Raw genomic sequence first — 25648 nt, 5'->3', positions numbered from 1 at the left:
ACCCCCCCCAAAAACCAAATTGGTCTGTGGGCCTCTGGATACTTCTGCTTTAATATAGATAATATCGCTTAAAATTATATTTATTTTCTTTTCCTAACAGGACCCCTGATGAAAGTGCTGGTTTCTATGATTGCCCCTCTGTACTGGTCTGGGGCCTTCCCCCACGATGGCACCGTTAATGGTTTCTCCCTGACTAAAGGCGTTTTTCGGAAGGAGTCTCAGGTGGAGTTTGCAACAGGTGAGATCCACACATTAGTGTCCAATCGTGGATAAGTTAGACATCTAACCCCTCAGAGCTTAAGAGGCCCCTTCTCTTACACACCTCACTGAGGCATGAGGCACGTCACATCCATTCTATGGCAAGTGTGGGTCCTACAGTTGTTTCCCATCAGACGATATCTCTGGCAGACAGTATTCTCCTCTTGTGTTGCAGGTGAGCTGCTGCGTATTACACACATAGCCCGGGGCGTGGACACTGACGGCATCCTGTGGTTTGATATTGTGATCAATGGATTTGTCCCAGAAGCCTTAGCGTCTTCTGAAATTGTCCTCCAGGTACGGTTTATATCCCTAACTTCATCCTCCTGAAAAATACATCCCGACCACATTGCCTATAACTTAGCAATGATCTTTTATCCTGAACCCTGTTATCCGGAGAGTTACAAACACCAGATAGAAGAGAAACGTGAATTATCGCTGCTACTCCAGGATAAATGAAACACACAGAGAAATGATCGCTGAATGTTTCTGCTTAAACTCTCTGAGGCTGATGCAGTTGGGAAAAAACTACTCTTATAAAAAAAGAGTATGGAAATATAGCACATTTCTGCTCATATGCAGAGATCTAGATGCATCCATCTTGGCATTAGCAACATATGCGCCTGGTGCAGGCGGGCGTGTCAAGTTCAAGGTGTTACATAGGCACATTTGCAATCGCTTGCTTCATGAACATGCCCAGAGCGATTTCACGCAACATGCGCTGCACCCGCTGGTGTACGTCCCTCTCTGCATCAGCCACACTGTGAGGAGCACTGCTAAGCTATGAGTGGAGGAATAATGGGGGGGGGGATTGTGGGGAACAACTGGGATACTTTTGTAAATGTAACATATATTATTAGGCATGATGCTCATTACTGGGAAAACTATAAGTCCCAAGCATTCTGGATAATAGATCCCATACCTGCGCTGTTGACTTTGTCCTTTAAATGGCCATGGACCTATAATACATCTTGAGCCGATACAGATTATAATTAATAAAAGACAGAAGATGTTTGATATTGTATGTAATATATATAATTGTACATGCAATATATATATATAATATTTACCAGCCCCCACACGTTGGATTTTACCGTTTTAAATCAAGCTGGCAAAAATTGTCGGTTTTAAAAAAGATACTTAAATAAATAATGCCCTAAATATGAAGATAGTATGGTGTGTCTGGAGAACGTTTACCCCTTATCTTTTTGTTGTGGTTTGTGTTTTTGATGTATGTTGATTTAATAGCAAAACAGTTCAAGGTTTGCTACTAAGAATATTTGAGAATGTTTGTTAATAGTAGCTTTTTGTTTTATCATTGAGAGTTTTTATTGACATTTGTCAAGAGTATATGGGGGTGCAGAAATAAAAATAAAGAGGGAGGGTCATAACAAGGGAAAACACAAGAGAGGAACCTCCATGCCGGGGAGGGGGGGGGGGGATAGTCACTCAGTCAAAACAGGGTATGCAACTATATCTGCTGTTCTATATGTCGGCAAACTTAGAAATCACTATGTTCATCAGTTTGAGGGGATTAAATGAGGGCCGCTGTAGAGGAATAGCATAGGCAAACCGAGGGGGGGGGGGGTTCCTAGTGCCTAGAAACCCCCCTCTAAGTCTGGGGCACTGTATAATTGAAGTGGCTGGAATCAGCTCCCGCTTCACACGGCTCTGCTTGAAAAGGGAGAGCTGCATGCACCTAGCATTAGTGCACGCAGCATTGCCCATGTATAGTATGGGGATAGGAAGAGTTGGAGAGCAGCCAAGCACTGTCTAAAATTATAGCCACACCCCCATGCATGCTGGTCACGCCCACTTTAAATTCATGTTTCTTGTCTGCTCACCCCTCCCCAGGAGTACAGTGAGACGTATGTACAGACGGGTAACGGGCAGATCAACGCCTGGGCCTCCCCAACCTTCGTCAAGGATGGAAGTCACCTGACTCTGCGCTGCAACCACACTGTGGAGTACAACCCAACCCTGGGCCGTCAGCACAAACCCACCCAACGGGTGCACGTTAGCGCCATCCGCTCCTCATACATTCCCCAATCGGAGGAGCTTCGCTTCCAGCTCACAGCCTCACTTCAAGGAGGTACCGTACTGGTCTTCTCTCCCCGTTCATATGTCAGCAGGTTAGATGGAAAAGTATTGATAAGGCTGATTACTTAATAATAAGTAATAAAAAGTCTATTATTGTACATCCACTCCTCCTCTTCTCCCTATTGTTACTTCTTAGCTCTCTTTTTAATTACACCTTTACATATCTACTTTGATGAGAATCAGTTATATTAAATTCAGATTATCTTTATGGAAACTATATGTCATATTTTTTATTGTAATCCCATCTATTTTTCCTTTATACGTATCTCTTATCGCCACAATTTATAAAAAACAAAAAACGTCATGGGGGCAGCTGAACGATATGTGGCTGCCTTCGTAATACTGACCCAGAGTGGAAAGGGTTAACTCCATACTTGCCTACTCTCCCGGAATTCTCGGGAGGCTCCCGGAAGAGTAGGCAAAGCTCCCGCATTTGCCGAAATTCACGGCAGTGAATGGAGGGGACGTGGCTTAATCGCGTCATTAAGCTACGCCGTTAATTTCGGCTTTTTATAGTGGGGGCGAGGCTTTGGTGACACGTATAATGTCTCCACGCCCTCCTCCTACCCCATGTCTTAAAATCTTAAAAGTTGGAAGGTATGGTTAACTCTCTGCCAATATGTGCTAGCCGGCTCTCGCATGCACAGTAGAACTTAAAGCTCCACTTGGTAACCCAAAAATATTTTTTTTTTTAAAATAGATAAAAAGTTTAAAAAAATAAAAAAATATTAAAGCTTCTTTTAACATTGGCAAAATGCAATACTTGAAGAATAAAACATTTTTTTTCAATGACATTCTCCCATAGTCCATTTTTGTCAGCAGCCAGTTACCTACTAGTATGTTTTTGGAGTGTGGGTGGAAACCAGAGCCCCCAGAGGAAACCCACGCAAACATGGGGAGGACATACAAACTCCACACAGATAGGGCTTTGGTCGATTTTGAACCCGGCCCCCTACGCTGTGAGACAACAATGCTAACCACTGTGCCACCTCCGAATTTTATACTTAATAATTTTAATCTGAGGCAATAGATACCCGTCAGATCACACGGTCTAGGAAGTGCTGCTGAGATTTTGCAAAATAGTATTCATGGCTTATATCTTGTTTCATATTCCAGGTATAAACGGTGGAGCGTGCCCTCTGGGTTTTGTGCAGTCATCAGATTTATATTGTACAGGTGAGTGTGCTGGAGCAAGGCATTATGGGAACTTCCCTGCATTATACTAATCCTATGAGCCCAATATGTACATAAAGGAAGGTTCTATCCCAGTGATGGCTAACCTCTGACACTCCAGGTGTTCTGAAACTGCAAGCCCCAGCATGCTTTGCCAGTAGATAACTATCTAATAGCTGGCAAAGCATGCTGGGAAACACCTGGAGTGTCACAGGTAAGCCATCACTGTTCTAGCCACAGAACGGAATGCAGCTCTGAAGGAAAGGCAGCATTAGTGACTTATTGACTTAACTTAAAACAATTCACTAATTTCCATGTGAATTCCACTGATAAAATTTAGCTGGACTTTGCTTAAAACAGGTATCTGTAGGTGCTATATTTCTACAAAAAGGCACCTGAAAAATGAAATGAGTAAATAAAATGAGAGTTAAAGCATAGAGATACTAGGACATAAAAATATAGGAGTGTTAAAGGTAAAAGTACAATAGTAAAAATTTTAATAAAAAAACTTGGTGGTTTTAAAAGTGGGTGAATGTGTGCAAGATAATGCTATTTCATTTTTAATTCTTCTCAGTGGGGCCCTATTCTGTCATTCCCAAGATAGATACCTACAAACCTTTCAGTCTACCAGGCATTGTTGCCTTTATGTTTAAATAGTGCATCTCCCAAGGCTGATTTGCATTATTGGTCAGGAATGACAGCCAGCAGGGAGCCAAGGGTGAAGTCACCTACCCAACCCAATAACTCTTTATAGTGATACAGACCAGCAGCTTCAGAGTTCTGGAAGCAGGGATGTCTATTATAATGTGATTACATAACAAATAAATGGATGTGATTCTGTTATGTCTAACACTTTTCTAGATATGAATGAGTGTGACCTGCGCAGGCCCTGCTCTCATACCTGCCACAACATCCTGGGCAGTTTCTCCTGCTCCTGCCCGGCGGGATATGGTCTGGCACCGGACAACCGCAATTGCCGAGGCGAGTATTGTCAGCTTGGTTTAATCCACCCTATAGGCTCAGGCTGGCACATGTCTGGGAGCCGTTATTTCTTTACCTTACTTTATACCGGTTGGTTTCTGCCGGCCTCGTATATATGCAATTAAATTTATGGAGTTTGGGTATTTAGGTAAACATGTGGGAGACATTGTCATTCATTTAGGATGTATTTATTCACAGTGGCTTAGCTTGCGTTATTACGCCTTTTTTTTTTATTACAGATCTGGATGAATGCAAAATGGGTACTTACCAGTGCCCGTCTGGGCAAGAATGTGTCAACACAGCTGGATCGTACCTCTGTCTCCTTCGCTGTGGACCCGGCTTCCGACCCAACTCTGAGGAATCGGCCTGTGAAGGTAAGACCAGGGAAGGGATGATGCGGAGAGAATGTAAGGGTCAATGAAAATAATCTTTAGTAATACTTACCTAGGGGGGGTTCCTAGTGCCTGGAAACCCCCTCCAAGCCCGGGGCACTGTATAATTGAGATGACTGGACCCTGACCCCGCTTCACACGGCTCTGCATGAAAAGGGAGAGCTGCAGTAGAGGGAGACCTAACAGTAGTGCACACAGCATTGCCCATGTATATTATGGGGATAGGAAGAGTTGGAGAGCAGCAAAGCACTCTCTAAAATTATAGCCACGACCCCATGCATGCTGGAAACCCCCCCTCTACAAATACTGCGTTTGCCCCAGCTTACAGAATCTTGTTTTCCACTGGATCCTGTGAAAGACGGCCCCTCAAATCTTTATAGTGTACCTCCTTCTGGAAATGTAATTTAGAAGCGTTGTGAAGATAATGGGCGGTACTAAAGAAGTAGAATGTTGGACTTTGGTGTGATGTTTACACTTTTTCTTACATTCTATGAGCAGTGCCGGATTAACAATGGGCTTCATGGGGCTGCAGCCCCAGGCCTCTCCACAGAAATAGGCCCAGACCAGCCAGGGGCAGTCCCATCATTGGAGAGCAACAGGCAGCCAATCGCGAGGCTCCCTGTTTCTTAGTGGGGTGGTGCTGCGCCTACAGAGGCGCTGTGTGACTCAGCTGCACCATCTTCCACCCAGTCCCAGACGGAGGTCAGTGGCGCTCAGCACAACATGTAGGAACAATTCATTTTTAAGGGGATATGGGACAACTGGGGATATGTGAAAATATAATATACATGTGTTAATGGCCCGTGTGTATTAGCAGAGGGATCTGTTTCTTTTCTTACAACAAAATTACCCACTTTTTCAATGGAGATTATACCCGGGTACCACTGACAGGTAACTGTGTTTGAATATTTGTGTGAACACTTTAAGAAAGAATAGTTATATATAACAAATCTTATACATTCCCCTTTGGCCATTTGAGGTGTTAGAACAGGGGTCAGGGAACTATTTTACTTTTTACCCCAAATATATTTAGATACGTCGACGTTACCCCCTTGATTTGAAAGAAAAGAAATCATATATTATTAATTATTGGAATTCAAAATTTTATTGAATCTATTCAAAATTTCTTTGAAACTTCAAAACTTCAGGTTTTGGAGAAATGATGTTGCTTCATTTTTGATACGAGAGCATCATTATTGGGGCATTTTGATGTCAGAGCAATTTGCATACAGTCTTCTGCGTCCAATCGATTTCTCTGCTTTGTTTTTATGTTCGTTAGAGTAGAAAATCCTTGTTTGCAAAGGTAGGTTGTTGCAAAAGGCAGCAACTTTTTGACTGCCTCCTCATGTGCAATTTTGAATGCCTTTGCAGCTGTTGACATCCAAAAATATGACAGATCTGCTTTGTTTTCAAATGCAATACGTGCTTCATTATTGCACCGTAGCTCAAGAAGTGCCTCTGCCAACCCTTGAGGCTCTTCTGGTACAACAGCAATTTCACATTTAAAGGAGTCTACAATCCAACTGACAGCATGTGAATCGGCAACATTACCCCCAGGAATTTCATTTTTACCCCATTTGGGGTAATTTACCCCTGTTCCCTGACCACTGTGTTAGAAGGTATAACAATGACTAACAGCTGATAATCACGTTCTCACACATTAACTGCACAGTTTGTTTGTATCAGTTAAAATCAAATTTTGCTCTCTGTATTGGGTGGAGGTCTCAAGTCTGCCCTCTGTATTGTGTGGCTGTCAAACGCGTGCTGTGTACTGTGTGGCGGTCACAAGGGTGCTCTGTATTGTGCCGTGGTTACAAGGGTGCTATGTATTGTGTAGCGGTCACAAGGGTGTTATGTAATGTATGGTGGACACAAGGATGCTGTGTATTGTGTGGCGGTCACAAAGGTGCTGTGTATTGTGTGGCGGTCACAATGGTGCTGTGTATTGTGTGGCGGTCACAATGGTGCTGTGTATTGTGTGGCAGTCACAAGGGTGCTGTGTATTGTGTGGCGGTCACAATGGTGCTGTGTATTGTGTGGCGGTCACAATGGTGCTGTGCATTGTGTGGCGGTCACAAGGGTGCTGTGCATTGTGTGGCGGTCACAAGGGTGCTGTGTATTGTGTGGCGGTCACAAGGGTGCTGTGTGGTCTTCTGCTGCTGTAGCACATCCACTTCATGGTTGGATGTGCTGTGCATTCAGAGATGCTCTTCTGCCTACCACCCATGGCTAATTGAGTTACTGTCGCCTTCCTGTCAACTTGAACCAGACTGGCCATTATCTTCTGACGTCTCTCGTTAACAAGGTGATTCCACCCACAGATCTGCCGCTCTGGTTTCACCGTTCTCTGTAAACTCTAGAGACTGTTGTGTGTAGAAATCCCAGGAGATCAGCAGTTTCTGAGGTACTGACACAACCCGTCCGACACCAACAATCATTCCACAGTAACAGTCACTTAGATCACATTTCTTCTCCATTCTGCTGTTTGGTCTGAACCGCAATTGTAATTTTTGACCACGTCTGTCAGGGGAGGGCTGGCAGATTTTAGCCAGGGGGGAAAGTTTGGACTCAGCAGCCTATTAGGAGTATTTTAAAGAAAAAAAAACGCAGGTGGCCCAGTGACACAGCCCAAGGTAGCCCAATATGGGACCGGCCCGGGGAGCAGATGCCCCCCAGACCCTGATGTCTGCATGACATTGAGTTTCTGCCACATGATTGGCTGATTAGATATTTGCATTAACTAGCAGGTGTTCAGGTATAACTAATAAAGTGGACAGTGACTGTTTATATATTAGGATCAATATAGATACATACAGTAGACATTATATATATATATATATATATATATATATATATATATATATATTTATACATAGATTCAAGTTTTATTGATATATTTATTTTTCTAAGGCTTTCAGCACCCTGTACTTTGTTCAATATTAAAAACTTAAAAATTATCATTTTTCATGTATGTTTCTGTTAAAGCACTTTATAAATGTATCTGACAGTATCTGACTGCCTCTCTGCCATCCCCTCCTGGATGTCCTCACGCTTTCTCAAAATGAACATCTCTAAGACTGAACTCATTGTCTTTCCTCCCTCCAGACTCCCCTCCCACCACAACCTCTCTATCGTTGTTAATAACACAACCATCTCCTCTGTCACCCAACTCCGTTGCCTAGGTGTCACCCTTGACTCCTCTCTCTCTTTTACCCCCCACATCCAATCCCTTGCTCAAGCCTGTCGCTTCCAACTGCGTAACATCGCCAGCATCCGACCCTTCCTCTCACAAGACGCCACCAAAACCATCATCCATGCACTCATCATCTCCCGCCTCGACTACTGCAACCTTCTCCTCACTGGCCTCCCCCTCTCCCATCTTGCACCCCTTCGATCTGTACTCAATGCGGCTGCTAGACTCATCTTTCTCTCACGCCGCTCCTCCTCTGCCTCCCCTCTCTACCAGGCCTTACACTGGCTCCCTTTCCCCTACAGAATCCTCTTTAAACTCCTTACTACCACTTACAAGGCTCTCTCCCAGTCTACTGCCCCCTACATCTCTAATCTCCTCACCATTCACACTGCTGCCCGCTCCATGCGCTCAGCAAACGATCGCCGCCTCTCCTCCCCTCTAATTACCTCTTCCCACTCCAGAATCCAAGACTTCTCCCGAGCTGCCCCCCTGCACTGGAATTACCTCCCTCGCTCCATCCGTCTCACACCCAATCTGTGCTCCTTCAAACGGGCACTCAAAACTCACCTGTTCCTGAAAGCCTTCCAACCATCCACTTAACCCCTCATCTACTCTGCAGTTCTCTCCCCTCTCCCCTCTCCCCTGCCCCTTTTTCTCCCTCGTATCACTGCCTCCCTTTCGTGCCTTTTTGTCCACCTTCCCTTAGGATGTAAGCTCGCATGAGCAGGGCCTCTCTCCCCTCCTGTCTCCATACCGACTCTTCTGCTCTGTATTTATTCCATATGTCTGCCCGGAGTTTCTGAAGCATTGGTACTTAGTGTCTATTGTTCTGTGATGTTTACCCTGTATGGTCTACTGTTTGTACTATGTAAGGAGCTGCGGAAACCTTGTGGCGCCCAACAAATAAATGATAATAATAATAATAATAATAATAATAAATAAAAATAATCAACCATTGTTTGTATTTTTGTCTTAAATGGTCAATAAAATAACAAACCTTTACCTCTCAACTGTCCCCATTCCATCAGGATAGTCCTGATTTTAGGGGACTGTCCTGATCAGCCAGGAGCTTGTCCCGGCATGAGGGACAGCTGGGATGTATTTCCAGTCATCACGTTACATACATGTTGTGTGATCCAGTTAGTGGTGCCCTCTGTATATAAGGGAGGATGGGAGGGAGATGTAGGTGGTTGGAGGGCAGTGCAAGCTATGCCCTCCATGGTGCTGGCCACGCCCCCACACAGCTGGTCACACCCACACATCACTGGCCACTCCTCCGGTGGGACGGCACTTCTCACATTAGGCCCTTTATCATTTTTATCTCCAGGCCCATGTGGCCCTTAATCTGGCTCCGCCTCTGTAGATGAATACGGGTCTAGGTCAGCTCTGCTCTAACAGACAATACACTGCAGGATACGTCCAGTACATATGTGGAATATAAAGTCACGCACAGAAAAAACAAATTCAATTACTGTCACCTGTTATAGTTATTAATGACAAAACATAAAAAATTTCCATAAAATACATTTATTAGGATGTTATTAATGTCTACTGCACATAAAATGCATTTTACAGTTGCTCCTGATTGCAAACACATGTTATAGCATGTATATGCGCCCATCATCGCTAGTAATCGGCACTTACACCAGACCTGTAGCCGGTGCAAGTGATACGACAGAAAATCACGTACCTTTGAGATGTTCAAAGCTTGAATCAGACGCTGGTGATTACACTCGAGCTTGGCACACCCTTACTGTACAATGACTACGTACATACCCCCCTTCTCCTCCCTGATCTGCCCCTGAAATTTTAGTCTGTAGTAGGGTCCTTTGCGCTCGAAGATGAATTGGACGTTGCTGCACTCTCTGGCGTATGGTTTGTTTCTGGACATGCGCAGAAGGATTTTCCGCAAAATACGGCACATATTGGTATTTACATTCCTTAATGAATCGGGCCCTTTGTGTCTGTCTTATAGAGTAATATCTGAAATTCATCACACAGTAAGGTATTTTCAGGCTTGTATCTAACTTAGTTATAACTTCATTGTACCTAACTTAAATATTTGTCTCTCTCACTAACTGCCCCAAGTGTGAGGAGGCCCCAAAGGTCCTTCTTTAACCATTACCACAAACTGGCCCCAGCTGTGATTTGTCTGTTGTAGAGGTGACCACACCAAAATCATCATCATCACTCCACATATCACTTGTCACCTTCCCCGTCCTATAGTCCTTGACATGTACAAACCCCACTGCAGAGCAGAATGATTTGACACCATTGTTTCAAAGCTATAAAGCTGCCTATGTAGAAATATAAGATAATCAGATAACAAAGGCTTTTGTAGTCAGAGAAATAGAGGACCCCAGTTGTGGCTGGACTCTCTCCACTGATGGTCAAACAGAGGTTTATTGAGTTTGCTGGGAGTTGCAGTTCAGAAACATGGCCCATTCCTGATACAAAGTTACTGACTGATGACAGTGAGAAATGTCTCTCATCTTACTTCAAGATGGGAATAGCTCAGCTGGCTAGTAACAAGGTCCTTTACTTGCTTGGATTGTGGAGGCTCTGGTTTGAATCCCATGTCTGGCTTCATTTTAGTAAATTGAAAGTTGCAGCAGGCTGATTAAAGACATTGAGAAAAGAATAAGTTAGCTCAGTTGACCAGTAGTGAGGTGCCCATGGACAGTTATAGTAGAGGCCCTGCATTGAATTCTGAGTGACTTCCTTTCTAACATATTTCATACTGCAACAGGCTTGAGGAAGTCCATAAGACAAGTCTCTCCATATTGTCATCATATGTACTAGCTTGGTGGCGCAGTAGATAGGAGATCTGTCTACAGGTTATATGGATTCCCTTGTTCAAATCCCCAAGAAGGTAAAACTTGCAACTCCTTTGATTTTGCTCCAGGCCCCTTGATGGTAATGATAAAAGTCTCACTGCTGCTTACATCATGTACTGGCTCAGTTGACTAGTAGGCAAGTTGTTGACTATGATGCTGGAGATCCTGGTTTGAATCCCCAGACAGGCTTGATGGTCTTTCCTAAGTCATTAGCCTGGTCTGGGGCTGGTTATTGGGTTCTCTCCTGGTGATGTGTTAACTTGTTTGTCTAGTGTTCTTTAATATACTTGGCTGTTGTATGTAAAAGTACAACAGTCAATGTATGAAAAGAGAACTCTTTTCTTACATTATTAACTTGCCACTAGATTACTCTTTTCTCAACATTGTTAGGAACTCTGCTTGATTCAGTTGAACACTTTACTACTTGCCTACTCAATGTGATTAAAGACAGACCACCCTTCATGTAAGTAGGAAGACACTTCTCAATGTCATGAACCAACCAGGTGCACCAACAAATGTATGAAGGGGATTTGAACCAAGACCACAGCCATCTAATGATAGGAGAGCACCAGGCTACTAGTCATCTGAGCCATCATATGGTCTAAGCAAGTGAGGAGACTTTTCTTAATGTCTTCAACAAGTCAGGTGTAAAATCCAAGGTACAAAAGCTACAGCTGTTTGTGGATTTGAACTAAGACTTCAATCATCTCTATAAACAGAGAACCAGGATACTAGTCCCCTGAGCCAGCTTAAGGTTATGTAAGTGATTCTTCCTCAGTGTCATAATTTATCCTGGAGCACCAGGCAATGTAGTTAAAAGAAGCCTTTCTTGGGGTTTGAACCAGAGTCTCTACCATTAGTTATGAACAGAGAATCTGGACACAAGTCCATGGAGCCACCTTGTTTGATAAACATTGTTGGGGAGATTATGTTCAATGTCATCAACCAGCCTGGAACATGGCCCATTCCTGATACAAAGTTACTGACTGAAGACAGTGAGAAAAGTCTCTAAACTTACTTCAAGAAGGGAATAGCTCAGCGGGCTAGTAACCAGGTTCTTTACTAGCAGTGATAGAGGAGGCTCTGGTTTGAATCCTCTGTTTGGTTTCATTTTAGTAAATTGAATGTCACTTCAGGTTTGATGAAGTCCATGATAAAAGTCTCTCCATATCTTCGACCAATGTTCTAGCTTGGTGGTGCAGTAGCTACATGATCTGGTTACAGTGTATATGGATTCCCTTGTTTGAATCCCCAACCAGGTGACATTTGCAGCTCCTTTGATTTTGCCCCAGGCCCCTTGATGGTAATGATAAAAGTCTCACTGCTGCTTACATCATGTACTGGCTCAGTTGACTAGTAGGCAAGTTGTTGACTATGATGCTGGAGATCCTGGTTTGAATCCCCAGACAGGCTTGATGGTCTTTCCTAAGTCATTAGCCTGGTCTGGGGCTGGTTATTGGGTTCTCTTCTGCTGATGATGTGTTAACTTGTTTGTCTATCATTCTTTAATATACTTGGCTGTTGTATGTAAAAGTACAACAGTCAATGTATGAAAAGAGAACTCTTTTCTTACATTATTAACTTGCCACTAGATTACTCTTTTCTCAACATTGTTAGGAACTCTGCTGTCAGTTGAACAACACTTTACTGCTTGTGTGTCTACTAACTTATGCCCTTAATGTGACTAAATACAGACAGTCCTTCAGGTAAGCAGGAAGACACTTCTCAATGTCATGATCCAGCCAGGTGCACCTACAAATGTACAAAGGGGGATTTGAACCAAGACCACAACCATCTAATGATAGGAGAGCACCTGGCTACTAGTCCTCTGAGCCATCATATGGTCTAAGCAAGTACCAAGACTTTTTCTTAATGTCATCAACAAGTCAGGTGTACAATCCAAGGTACAAAACATACAGCTGTATGTGGGTTTGAACTAAGACTTCAATAATCTCTACAACCAAAGAACCAGGCTACTAGTCCTCTGAGCCAGCTCAAGGTTATATAAGTGATTTTCCTCAGTGTCATAATTCATCCTGGTGCATCAGGGAAGGTAGTTAAAAGACATCTCTCGTGGGGTTCAAACCAGAGGCTCCACAATTAGTTATGAACAGAGAATCTGGACACAAGTCTACAGAGCTACATGTTTGCTAGGTAGGGTGGTGAGATTATGCTCAATGTTATCAACCAGCCTGGTGCAACATCCAAGGTACTAACAGAATACTGTCTGTGGGAACATAAACCAGAACTTCAACAGCTAGTAGAGCACATGGGTACTAGTCCAGTGATCCAGCACAGTATCTTTAGGACGTAAGTCTTTTCTAAATGTCACCAAGCATGTACAATATCCTAAGTACTTAAAATGATACCTGTTTGCAGATTCAAACCTGGGACTCTACTATTTCAAAGCCCCAATTATACGGGACAAGCAGGTACAATGAGAGACAAATTCAACACCTTGAACTTTTTTGTCATGTTCCTCAAGCAATTAGTGAACAATTTCTGCAGTGTGGCAGGGCACATCAGCCTGCTGAAAGAGGCCACTGTCATCAGGGAATACAGCTGCCATGAAGGGGTGTAGTTAGTCTGCAACAATGTTTAGGTAGGTGGTACATGTCAAAGTAACATCCACATGAATGCCAGGACCCAAGGTTTCCCAGCAGAACATTGTCCAGAGAATCACACTGCTTCCGCCAGCTTGTCTTCTTCCCATAGTGCATCCTGGTGCCATCACTTCCCCAGGTAAATGATGCATACACACCCAGGCTTCCTCATGATGTAAAAGAAAACGTGATTCATCAGACCAGACCACCATCTTCTGTTGTTCTGGCGCTCACGTGCCAGTTGTAGGCCCTTTCAGTGGTGGACAATGGTCAGCATTTTAAGTATATAATGGCATGGCCTGAAATATCTGTAAATGACGCAATTCACCACGAATCGCGATATTTTGGCCAGGGAATTGTGGATGCGGGAGCGTTGGCAAGACTTGGCTCAGCAGCCTATTAGGAACATTTTAAAGGAAAAAAATTTTAGGTGGCCCAGCGACCCAGCCCAATGTAGCCCCATATGAGACAGATGCCCCAGTCGCTTACTGTAAGGACTTTATAGATAATATTGTGTTATATTGGTAAATTGTGTTGTATTTTGTTTAATAAATAATGTGACTTGTTCTGTCTTGTAGATGTTGATGAGTGCGCCCAATCATCTCCTTGTCAGCAGAGGTGCCTCAACACCATTGGCTCATATAGGTGTGCTTGTGACCCAGGCTATGAGCTTAAAGGCACGCGGTGTATAGGTTAGTGACATCCCTGGCTTAGTTTCAGTCCGGGAGAGGGGCGTGCCTAGAGGGCGGGAGGGAGCGGGGCATGGCCAATCATGTCATTTTGACCCCGCCCCTGCGATGAAAGTGACAATTTGTTGCGGGCCAAAATGACGCAATTCACCACGAATCGCGTTATTTTGGCCAGGGAATTGTAGGATGCGGGAGCGTTGGCAGGTATGATTTTAGTATCATTATATGTCCCCTCTGAATGAGATCACACTGTTGCCTTACTTTTTATTTTACACAGATATATGTATTCCCGCATGAGTAGAATTTAACGTGAACCCTTCACCTACTAACAGCGGGGGCAGTCACTTTGTGGGCTGAATCAGTCAGTCATTTCACTTGGAATTAGTAAAGTAGCCCTAGTTCCTACTGAATTCATAGGCGGCATTCTCAGAAATGTTGGTTCAGCTCACAAAATGGCTGCCTTCATAGTGTATGCTTTAATTAAGAAAAAAATTACCTCAGAAAAATCTTACTGTATTGGCCAGATGTCAGCTGCTGGATGATAATACAAGGTGATCTATTAATGGGATGGGTTGGTGAGGATTTATCCACCGCACCTCTACCTAAAGTGATGGGATAATGACGTGGTTGTGTCTTTGCCGGCAGATATAAACGAATGCCTACGAGGGCAGTGCCAGTCACAGCAGCAATGCAAGAACACCCTCGGAAGTTACCAGTGCGTGGACAACTGCCCACCGGGCACCACGCGATCAGAGTCTGGAGCCTGCAGTGGTGAGTGGACATGTGGTACCTGACATTGTGCAAAGTCAACGACACATTCCAGACGGGGTTCAGCCCCAGAGATCTCATCTTCAGAATAGAAGCTAAACTGAAAGCTTTCGAAATGGAGGGAGGGGATCGTTAGTACAAATTAAACTATATCACAATTTTTTTATTGTAGATTGTAGAAATTTACTTGCAATTTTCCTACACACTGTACATTACATTTTTATAGGACTTGAAAATAATTGGATTGCATTGAAAAACCAACAAAAGGTTTACCCACACAGGCAACAAGTATTACTTGCTCTTTACCTTCAGAGAATTAGTACAAAATGACAGCATACACAACAATAGGATTTTTAAACTTCCGTAAACTCTGTTTCTCCTAGTCCATTGGGGTATAGTGTAGTGAGATAGGCGTGTGGCACTTTAAGAAAGTTGTTAGTTAGCTGCTGGCAAAAGTTATACTGGGGAGGACGTCGCGGATGAGGCTCAACTGAACCGTCGATGCGGCTTCCACATGCAGACAGCAATTAAATGAATAAAAGTTAAATAAAAAACTAAACAGCGACTGTATAGCAGCCCCAAACGTCCTAGTTTAATTTGTCCTACACGCTGGGGCACTTAAACTAATCTGAAGCCTAAACTGGAAGTGTGGTATAGAGGGGGAAGAGCTAGGGCTAACTAACATATTTATTAAAGTGCCACACACCTATCTCACTTTACTATACCCCAATGTTCCCAGTGTCCCCCAGTTGGATGTGGGAGGAAATTCAAGTTGCACTAAGATATAGTTTTTCCAACTCATCCAATCTGAATTCCACACAATCTCATTGTATATATTTTTTTTTTTTATTAGATTTCATTTAATGTCTTCCACTTACTAAATTTTTTTTGTACAATGACATCAAGATCATTCACATTGTATAACCAAACGTGGACACGTTGGTCGTAGATGCTGCAATTCTGTAGCCGATAATGGCCAGTCACCTTTATATCCAAGACCGTGTGGTATCTGTGCCGTCATGATGCCGGTAATTCCGTTGGAATTGATATGCTCATTGTCGGGCATGGCGATAGTTGTAAGATGGCCACAAATATAGGCCAATAGTGCTCATCTCCAGACCGCACCAAAAGGTTACTGTGCGTTGGCCAAACGGCATCTAATTGCGTGAGCAAGATGAACGATAATCCTGCCGCCTGTCTCTCAGGTTGAGCAACAGACCTGTGTGTGGTCATCTGCAGATTTAATGAGCAGGTTACAGGAGAGGAGATAATGGTGGGACATGAATACAGTACAATGGTGCAACAAGGTTTACTTTGGGGCGTGCTTGAGAATAGGAAAATGTCGTAAAAGATTACTCTCGAAAACATGAGGAAGGTGCTATGGGGTACATTTATCAATATTCACATAAAGTGAAAAGTAGTTTTCAATCCTTATCGCAATGATAAGGATTGAACTACTTCTCACATTTATGTACAGCCCTGCACAGAAACAGCAGTTCCGAAAAACTGCTGTTTCAGTGATAAAAAAAATCATACTTACCCCCCTCTTTGGAAGCGCTGTCTCCGGGTCTTCTCTTCACTCTTCAATTGCGCATGTCCAGTTCCAAGAACTGGACATGCGCACACAGATCCCCTCTCTGTCTCTGCAACGATAGTTGCAGAGAGAGAGCGCTGAGTGACAGGGAGGGATCATGTGATCCCTCCACACATGCGCTGTCCAGCTCTGCTCTCCGGAGCAGAGCTGACAGCATTAGATATCTTCAATTAGGATGATGTACGCCAGCTGCAGCTTTTTCCCGAAAAAAATGTTTTTTTCGGGACTTGTTAGATTGCGGCCAGGAGCAGTCACCATTCTGTTGAATGGTGACTGCTCCCAAAAACGAAGAGGAATGCAAAGCAGCAGATATCCATGATATCTGCTGCGATGCCCCCTTAATAAATTTGCGGAGGACACTGTGGGACCTTAATGACCCGTTAAAAGCACTATCGTGCTTTATTAAATATGTCCCATTAGGCATTAGCAGATATAATACTAGTGTAAGGTGATTACACTGTGTTGACTGTACAAATAAATCTGTGTATATAACAAAGGGCTATCCTGATAACTAACCAGTAATACAATGAGTGGTTAGACTAACAGAACCAATTGTCCTCTATAAGTCGTCATGTCAGATCTTACCGCAATCCCCTTCCGTTTCCTCCAGATATTGATGAGTGTCGCGACGGCTCCCACATGTGCCGCTACAACCAGATGTGTGAGAACACTGTGGGCGGATATCGCTGCACGTGTCCACGGGGCTACAGGTCTCAGGGTGTCGGGAGACCATGTCTGGGTACGTACGGATCTGCTCTGCCAGGATTCATTGTCAGGGTGGATGGGGGCTTGTAGATTTCCACTGTATACTGACAGGTTGGTGCCAGGTGAGAAGTATTATTATTATCGTTTATTTATGAGGCGCCACTAAGGGGCCGCAGCGCCGTACATAGAGCGTGGGACAACAGTACACGGTCACAGTACAGGGTAACAATGCCCGGCACACAAGCACAACAAAGACAGGGTGCAATAAGTACAGAACGTAAGTACAAAGGAGAAGTGGAAATAATGCGCAGAAGAGGAAGAATGTCACACTCAGCAGAGAGCAGGTGCACAGGCAAAGAGGTGAAAGTGACTAACAGGGCACAGAGAGGGGGGGTGGAGGGGAGAGAGTAGGAGGCTGAACCTGCGCCCACAAGCGTGGGTGCTACTAACAGGGTCAGAACAAAGGTGGGGATGCAGAGGCAAAGGAGAAGTGGAGAGACAGCGAAGGGCGAAGGGAGTCGAGTGGTGAAGAGGAGAAAAGAGAGGGGGGCCGGGGGCAGAGGTAAACAGGAGGAAGAGGACATGAGGATAGAGGGCCCTGCTCAAGATTAGGGGGGGAGGGGCTGACAGGAGACACAGAGAAGGAAGATAGGGTGAGGGAACAAGAACACCGAGGAGAGAGATGGGCATGGCCAGGAAGGAGCAGAGACAGAGTGAGGGGGAGGTAAAGTATGGTAAGTGGAGACGGATGGTAAAGAGGGATAAAGGAGGGTTAGATGGAGGAAGGATAAGCTAGTATGAACAGATGGGTTTTGAGGGAGTGTTTGTAATTGGGCAGGCTGGTGGAAAGCCTGAGAACGGGGGAGTTCATTCCAGAGAAGGGGACAATGCGGGAACAATCTTGAAGACGGGAATGTGAGGTGGTGACCAGATGGGAGGCGAGGTGGCGCTCGTTAGAAGACAGTAGCGGGTGAGGAGGAGTATGAGTGGAGATGAGGTTGGAGAGATAAGGAGCAGTGGGGTTAGAGAGGACTTTATAAGTGAGGGTGAGGAGGAGTATGAGTGGAGATGAGGTTGGAGAGATAAGGAGCAGTGGGGTTAGAGAGGACTTTATAAGTGAGGGTGAGGAGGAGTATGAGTGGAGATGATGTTGGAGAGATAAGGAGCAGTGGGGTTAGAGAGGACTTTATAAGTGAGGGTGAGGAGGAGTATGAGTGGAGATGAGGTTGGAGAGATAAGGAGCAGTGGTGTTAGAGAGGACTTTATAAGTGAGGGTGAGGAGGAGTATGAGTGGAGATGAGGTTGGAGAGATAAGGAGCAGTGGGGTTAGAGAGGGCTTTATAAGTAAGGGTGAGGAGGAGTATGAGTGGAGATGAGGTTGGAGAGATAAGGCGCAGTGGGGTTAGAGAGGACTTTATAAGTGAGGGTGAGGAGGAGTATGAGTGGAGATGAGGTTGGAGAGATAAGGAGCAGTGGGGTTAGAGAGGGCTTTATAAGTGAGGGTGAGGAGGAGTATGAGTGGAGATGAGGTTGGAGAGATAAGGAGCAGTGGGGTTAGAGAGGACTTTATAAGTGAGGGTGAGGAGGAGTATGAGTGGAGATGAGGTTGGAGAGATAAGGCGCAGTGGGGTTAGAGAGGACTTTATAAGTGAGGGTGAGGAGGAGTATGAGTGGAGATGAGGTTGGAGAGATAAGGAGCAGTGGGGTTAGAGAGGACTTTATAAGTGAGGGTGAGGAGGAGTATGAGTGGAGATGAGGTTGGAGAGATAAGGAGCAGTGGGGTTAGAGAGGACTTTATAAGTGAGGGTGAGGAGGAGTATGAGTGGAGATGAGGTTGGAGAGATAAGGAGCAGTGGGGTTAGAGAGGACTTTATAAGCGAGGGTGAGGAGGAGTATGAGTGGAGATGAGGTTGGAGAGATAAGGCGCAGTGGGGTTAGAGAGGACTTTATAAGTGAGGGTGAGGAGGAGTATGAGTGGAGATGAGGTTGGAGAGATAAGGAGCAGTGGGGTTAGAGAGGACTTTATAAGTGAGGGTGAGGAGGAGTATGAGTGGAGATGAGGTTGGAGAGATAAGGAGCAGTGGGGTTAGAGAGGGCTTTATAAGTGAGGGTGAGGAGGAGTATGAGTGGAGATGAGGTTGGAGAGATAAGGAGCAGTGGGGTTAGAGAGGACTTTATAAGTGAGGGTGAGGAGGAGTATGAGTGGAGATGAGGTTGGAGAGATAAGGAGCAGTGGGGTTAGAGAGGACTTTATAAGTGAGGGTGAGGAGGAGTATGAGTGGAGATGAGGTTGGAGAGATAAGGAGCTGTGGGGTTAGAGAGGACTTTATAAGTGAGGGTGAGGAGGAGTATGAGTGGAGATGAGGTTGGAGAGATAAGGAGCAGTGGGGTTAGAGAGGACTTTATAAGTGAGGGTGAGGAGGAGTATGAGTGGAGATGAGGTTGGAGAGATAAGGAGCAGTGGGGTTAGAGAGGACTTTATAAGTGAGGGTGAGGAGGAGTATGAGTGGAGATGAGGTTGGAGAGATAAGGAGCAGTGGGGTTAGAGAGGACTTTATAAGTGAGGGTGAGGAGGAGTATGAGTGGAGATGAGGTTGGAGAGATAAGGAGCAGTGGTGTTAGAGAGGGCTTTATAAGTGAGGGTGAGGAGGAGTATGAGTGGAGATGAGGTTGGAGAGATAAGGAGCAGTGGAGTAAGAGAGGACTTTATAAGTGAGGGTGAGGAGGAGTATGAGTGGAGATGAGGTTGGAGAGATAAGGAGCAGTGGTGTTAGAGAGGGCTTTATAAGTGAGGGTGAGGAGGAGTATGAGTGGAGATGAGGTTGGAGAGATAAGGAGCAGTGGAGTAAGAGAGGACTTTATAAGTAAGGGTGAGGAGGAGTATGAGTGGAGATGAGGTTGGAGAGATAAGGAGCAGTGGGGTTAGAGAGGACTTTATAAGTAAGGGTGAGGAGGAGTATGAGTGGAGATGAGGTTGGAGAGATAAGGAGCAGTGGGGTTAGAGAGGACTTTATAAGTGAGGGTGAGGAGTTTAAAGAGGATTCTGACGCGGAGGGGGAGCGAGTGAAGAGCTTGACAGAGAGGGGAGGCCGATGAGGACCGGTAGGTGAGGAAGATGAGTCGGGCTGCGGCGTTTAGCACGGACTGAAGTGGAGCGAGACGGGTGTTGGGGACGCCAGTAAGGAGAAGGTTGCAGTAATCCAGGCGGGAGATGATGAGAGAGTGAATGAGAGTTTTGGTGGCATCCGTGGAGAGGAAAGTACAAATCTATGTTTCTATTCGTGTATCTGATTTGCACTAAAACACTTCATTGAGAAAGATTTATTTCCTTACCATAGTTTTAAGTCGGAAACATTCTCCTTTTCCACGTATACAGATATTAATGAATGCCAGCAGGTCCCTAAACCCTGTGCATACCAGTGTCAAAACCTTGCCGGCAGCTACAGATGCCTGTGCGCGCCTGGGAAGCAGCTCCTGGGGGACGGACGGTCGTGCGCAGGAGTGGAGAGACTTGGCAACAACTCCTCTCTCGCTAACACTGGCGCCCTGACTAATGGACGCATCAACGGAAACAACGTCTACACCTGGCTGTCCTTCAACCAGGACGGCAACATGATTGGCCAAAGCAGCACACCCCGCTGCCCCCAGGGCTTTATGCGTAGGAATGGGGTGTGCACAGGTAAGAAGGACTCCGAGTAGAGTGAGCTTACAGGTCTATGTCTGTTACTAGTAGTACACATGGCACAAAGAGGAATGGTTTTTATGCCACTTTATTAAACTTGATTGTAATGTAGATTGTGTAACCACTTAAAACAGGTGTCACCTGGTCTTTAATTACCTTTTACGTTCCGACACCGCTCGTGTTCCCTCTTTCCAGACATAGATGAATGCCAACAGAGGAGCCTCTGCCAACACGAATGTAGAAACACAGAAGGCAGCTACCAGTGTCTATGCCCATCAGGTTACCGGCTACTGCCCAACAACAGGAACTGCCAGGGTATGTACCAAGGACTCGGGAGTGAGTGCAGTCACATCACCACTAGTGCTAAATAGCTTTGTAGCCTTCTGCTAGCAGCGGGTCTATAGTCTGCGGTCTAACAGGCTCGCTGGCTGCCGTCCAGTCGGCCTGTGGGATTCTACTAATTGACTACATTTTTTTTTGCACAGTAAGGGATAAATTTATCAAGCCGCGAGTTTGAACAAGTGGAGATGTTGCCTATAGCAACCAATCAGATTCTAACTGTCATTTTGTAGAATGTACTAAATAAACTAGAAGCTGGTCGGTTGCTATAGGCAACATCTCCACTTGTTCAAACCCACGGCTTGATAAATTTACCCCTGGGGCTGTGATCGGCCACTCAGTTGGGCTGTAACAGACCAGCATTCAGCTGCTCGGCGTGGCTGTAATACGCTGCTTGTCGGGGCTGTAACGCATTGCTTGGTGTGGCTGCTATGTGACATTTTGGCTAGACCCTTAAATAACAAATAGCAGCATTTTTACATGAAATAAAACGATTTCACTCTGTAAAATAGCAAAACTAGTTTGGAAAATACACATATGTCACGACTGCATTGGAGATAACTACCATGCGTTCTGCAGAGCTGCTAGGTGACAATTGTAGGCATGTAAGTAACTACATGGCAGCTACGTCGATGTGTTTTTAATATGCCCAGTATTAAATGGCTGACTTGGCGACCCCGACTTTATCTGTCAGAATATTTTATTAACCCTTTCACATTTGTAAGACCCGACACACTCATTATACAACAGATCGGAGAGCATCAACCAAAGCTGAACCATAAACACTGCGGCTTATTTCGACACGAAGCTCGGGAGGGGGGGGGGGGGGGGGGGGGGGAGTAACCTATAGCAACAAGTCCAACAATTGTTTTCATTGTTTAACATTAGATCAATGACGGATAATGGATTACTTTGCAATTTTAGCTTAATTAGCAGCAAAGCATCTAACTGAAATAAATCAGTATGTGTGGACATAACACCCTTCCTCTGCATCCCCTCTCTGCCTTGCCCTACACTGGCTCCCCATACCCTACAGAATCCTTTTCAAACTCCTGACCACAACGTACAAGGCTCTCTCCCAGTCCACTGCCCCCTATATCACTGACCTCCTCTCCATTCACACTCCTGCCCGCTCCCTGCGCTCGGCAAATGATCGTCGCCTCTCCTCCACTCTGATCACCTCTTCCCACTCCAGAATCCAAGACTTCTCCCGCGCTGCCCCCCTTCACTGGAATGACCTGCCTCGCTCCATCCGTCTCTCTCCTACTCTGTGCTCCTTCAAACGGGCACTAAAAACCCACCTGTTCCTCAAAGCCTACCCACCTTCCACCTAACTCCTCCTCCCCTCCTTTATACGCCAACTCACTCCCTCTGTACCTGAGTTTTGTTCACCCTCCCTTAGGATGTAAGCTCATTGAGCAGGGCCCTCCTCCCTCTTGTGTCCTTACCAGCTCTTCTGCTCCATCTCTACTGCATTAGCCTGCTTGGAGCTCCTGAAGTGTCAGTATTTTTTTGTTTACTGTTCAGTAATGTAATACCCTGTACTGTCTACTGTTTGTGCAGTGTACGGCGCTGCGGAACTCTTGTGGCGCCTAACAAATAAAGGATAATAATAATAATAATAGCTATTATTGCTTGTTACTTACTAATCACAAGAGGTAATTGGGACCACTGTGCTTTCCCTTGTTACCATAACTCTGGGTGTTTGTACTACTATGTGAGTAAGTGCTGATTTATGAGTCCATGTGGAAGCTGATTACATGAATGGTATCTTAAAATGTAGACTGTGTCTGATGCACATACGTATGTACAATGCTTGCGGATCACCAAAGGTAGGATTGCAGCCTGTTTGCTGTCTGACCTTGTGTGTACTCAATAAGCAGGTCCTGCCCCCTTGTGCCACATAATGTAGATGTACAGTACCCAAGGCAAGAAGTGCGGATTGTTCTCAAGCGGGGCATCCGCCTACTCACAGCAAGGAGTCCATCAGTTTCAGAGCACAGATCAATACACAATAAAACCAGTGAAGAGAAAATACATTGAGATGTGTTTTTTAAATTCTATGTGTCCTTTTCATTCTCTCTCTAGACATAGATGAATGTGCAGAGCACAGAGTGAGTTGCGGATCCAACCAGATGTGTTTCAACACCAGAGGAGGACACCAGTGTCTGGATACCCCGTGTCCTGCCTCTTATGTGAAGGGTCCCAGCCCCGGGTAAGACCTATAGAGAGCAGGATACAGACTTCCTCTCATGTCATTAGTGAACTCAGTAAATGTTAATCCGTCAGCTGTGTTAGAGCATTACGTGACCCAAAGACCTGTCCTCCACCACCATTCTCAGCTGCCTATCTGCCCTACCACCTGTGTCGCCATCTAAACCCACACACATAGGCTGGCAGCTGTTTATAGAGGCATTGGGCTGTTATGCTGGCATGGCATTGTATAGGATGAGCATGAGAATGTTAGTTCTGGACTAGATTTACTTTTTACCTTGCGTCGCATGGTAATTATTTTACTGGTCTGTAATATGCACTATGGACTAAGTACAGGATTTTTGGCAAGTCTTTACTTTTACAGTTGACCCTAAAAAAATGTATCCTGTTTTGCAGGAATTGTTTTTTAGTGGCATAGCTAAAAGCCTCAGGGTTCTGTGCAAAGTCTGAATTAGGGTCTGCCTTCCCCCGTTTGCCCTCTCTCCATTGCCCGGTGTAAAATTTATCCTTCGCCTGCCAAACATTTCCTCCTTACATTGCCTTGCCCACTAATTATGCCCAGAAATTGCCCAGTGGGGGGTGTAATATTCCTAGCAACGGCCTACAAAGATGTAATATGCCCAATAATTGCTGAGCAAGATTTGTCAAGTAATTTCCCAACAGGGTGTAATAAGCCCGATTAAAACTGTGAAACTTCTGGTCTAGTGAGATGTCTTAAATGGTTATGTTAAAAACACACTGGCCGACACTAGACCAAAAATATGTCAGTTCATTGATTGTAATTACGGCCTCTTTTGTCTGCAGGACCTGCTATCGGCGATGTCTAACAGACTGCAGTTCAGGGGGTCCCTACAGCCTGCAATACAAACTCTTGACGCTTCCTTTTGGAATACCCACCAGTCACGATGTCGTGCGCCTTAGTGCCTTCTCTGAAGGAGGCGTCCTTCAAAACCAAACCAGCTACACTGCTCTGGAACAAGATTCCGGCAGTCCCTTTGCTATCCGTGATGAGGGGGGTCACGGCATCATCTACACTTTACGGCCGCTGAACACCTCGGGAGTTTACCGACTAAAAGTCCAGGCTCTGACTCACAGCGAGCTGCAGGGGGTACGATACCAGAGTGTCTTCATAATATACATCTCCGTTTCTTTGTATCCTTATTGAGCCCAAAACCCTAGACAGGTGGGTCAAGACAATACCGAAATGTGACTATGGAGCCAACTGTCCAAAAATGCCAAACCTCCGACATCATAAACCTAAAAGTATATTTTTATACACTACGCCAGTATCAATATCGTAAAATATTCTGACTGTGAAGTGCTGGCACTGCCCAGTTACTGGTGCCAGAGATGGGATGAGGAACTGGACCACTCTCTGCAGCCTTACACAGCATGACGGAGAATATAATCCTCTGTAGAAAAATTACCAGTATAGAATGTAATATTACAGTGACTTTAACGAGTGCAAATCGATCACGCGACTGAGGTCGATGGATGAAATGATAACAAAGGTTACACGGGGGGGGGGGGGGGGGGAAGGGGGTTGCAGGATTTTTGGCGGTTCCGCTTGCTAGTTTCTCTGCCAGCCCTGTTGCAATCTGCTGACATATCTGTGCCGGTCTCAGGGAGTCATGTAATCGATAACAGGCGCGGCCTTCACTCAGGACAACCGTCAAGAAGGGGAAAGACACAAAGGGGGACATTTATGAAATCTGGTGCACTGGTATCTGTAAAAATAAGAAAATACTGTACCCCATACCAACCAATTAGATGGCTTGATTTTTCTAGTACAGATTAAAGAGTAAAAGCCGACGCATTTTGCTTAGCTACCTGTGCACCTGTTTTCATATATTATATATAGTATAGGTTGGGCAGAGGGAATGTCGATAAGAAGGCTACACTATTATTGCAATTGTGTTATGATCCTCTGTGTACGGGATTTATCACTGTAGCTAATTACATCGTAAAACGTTGTTTGACACATAATGGTGGGTAGTTTATGTACTCACAAAGACTTAAATTTAATTAAAACCCTGACTCCATATTACGTAATTCAAATTAGAGAACCTGTGGCTCTGCAGCTCTTGTACAACTACCTCTGGCTGATAGGGAAAGCTTGG

General features: G+C 44.9%; 1 protein-coding gene across 1 annotated transcript in view; it reads left to right on the top strand.

The window, feature by feature from the left end:
* HMCN2 (hemicentin 2) overlaps nt 1-25051 on the top strand; it is a 169408-nt gene extending 144357 nt beyond the window's left edge. The window contains exons 78-90 of the mRNA XM_075185190.1: nt 101-238; nt 434-555; nt 2113-2350; nt 3475-3534; nt 4393-4512; nt 4752-4886; nt 14116-14229; nt 14872-14997; nt 17199-17327; nt 20670-20972; nt 21171-21290; nt 23403-23529; nt 24333-25051. Coding sequence (XP_075041291.1) covers nt 101-238; nt 434-555; nt 2113-2350; nt 3475-3534; nt 4393-4512; nt 4752-4886; nt 14116-14229; nt 14872-14997; nt 17199-17327; nt 20670-20972; nt 21171-21290; nt 23403-23529; nt 24333-24693 — 2093 coding nt within the window. The 3' untranslated portion in view covers nt 24694-25051. The remainder of the gene's footprint in view (nt 1-100; nt 239-433; nt 556-2112; nt 2351-3474; nt 3535-4392; nt 4513-4751; nt 4887-14115; nt 14230-14871; nt 14998-17198; nt 17328-20669; nt 20973-21170; nt 21291-23402; nt 23530-24332) is intronic.
* Nucleotides 25052-25648: the final 597 nt, after the last annotated feature.

This window comes from Mixophyes fleayi, chromosome 9 (genome assembly GCF_038048845.1).
Source record: "Mixophyes fleayi isolate aMixFle1 chromosome 9, aMixFle1.hap1, whole genome shotgun sequence".
Taxonomy (NCBI): Eukaryota; Metazoa; Chordata; class Amphibia; order Anura; family Limnodynastidae; genus Mixophyes; species Mixophyes fleayi.
This window is presented reverse-complemented; position numbering and strand designations above follow the sequence as displayed.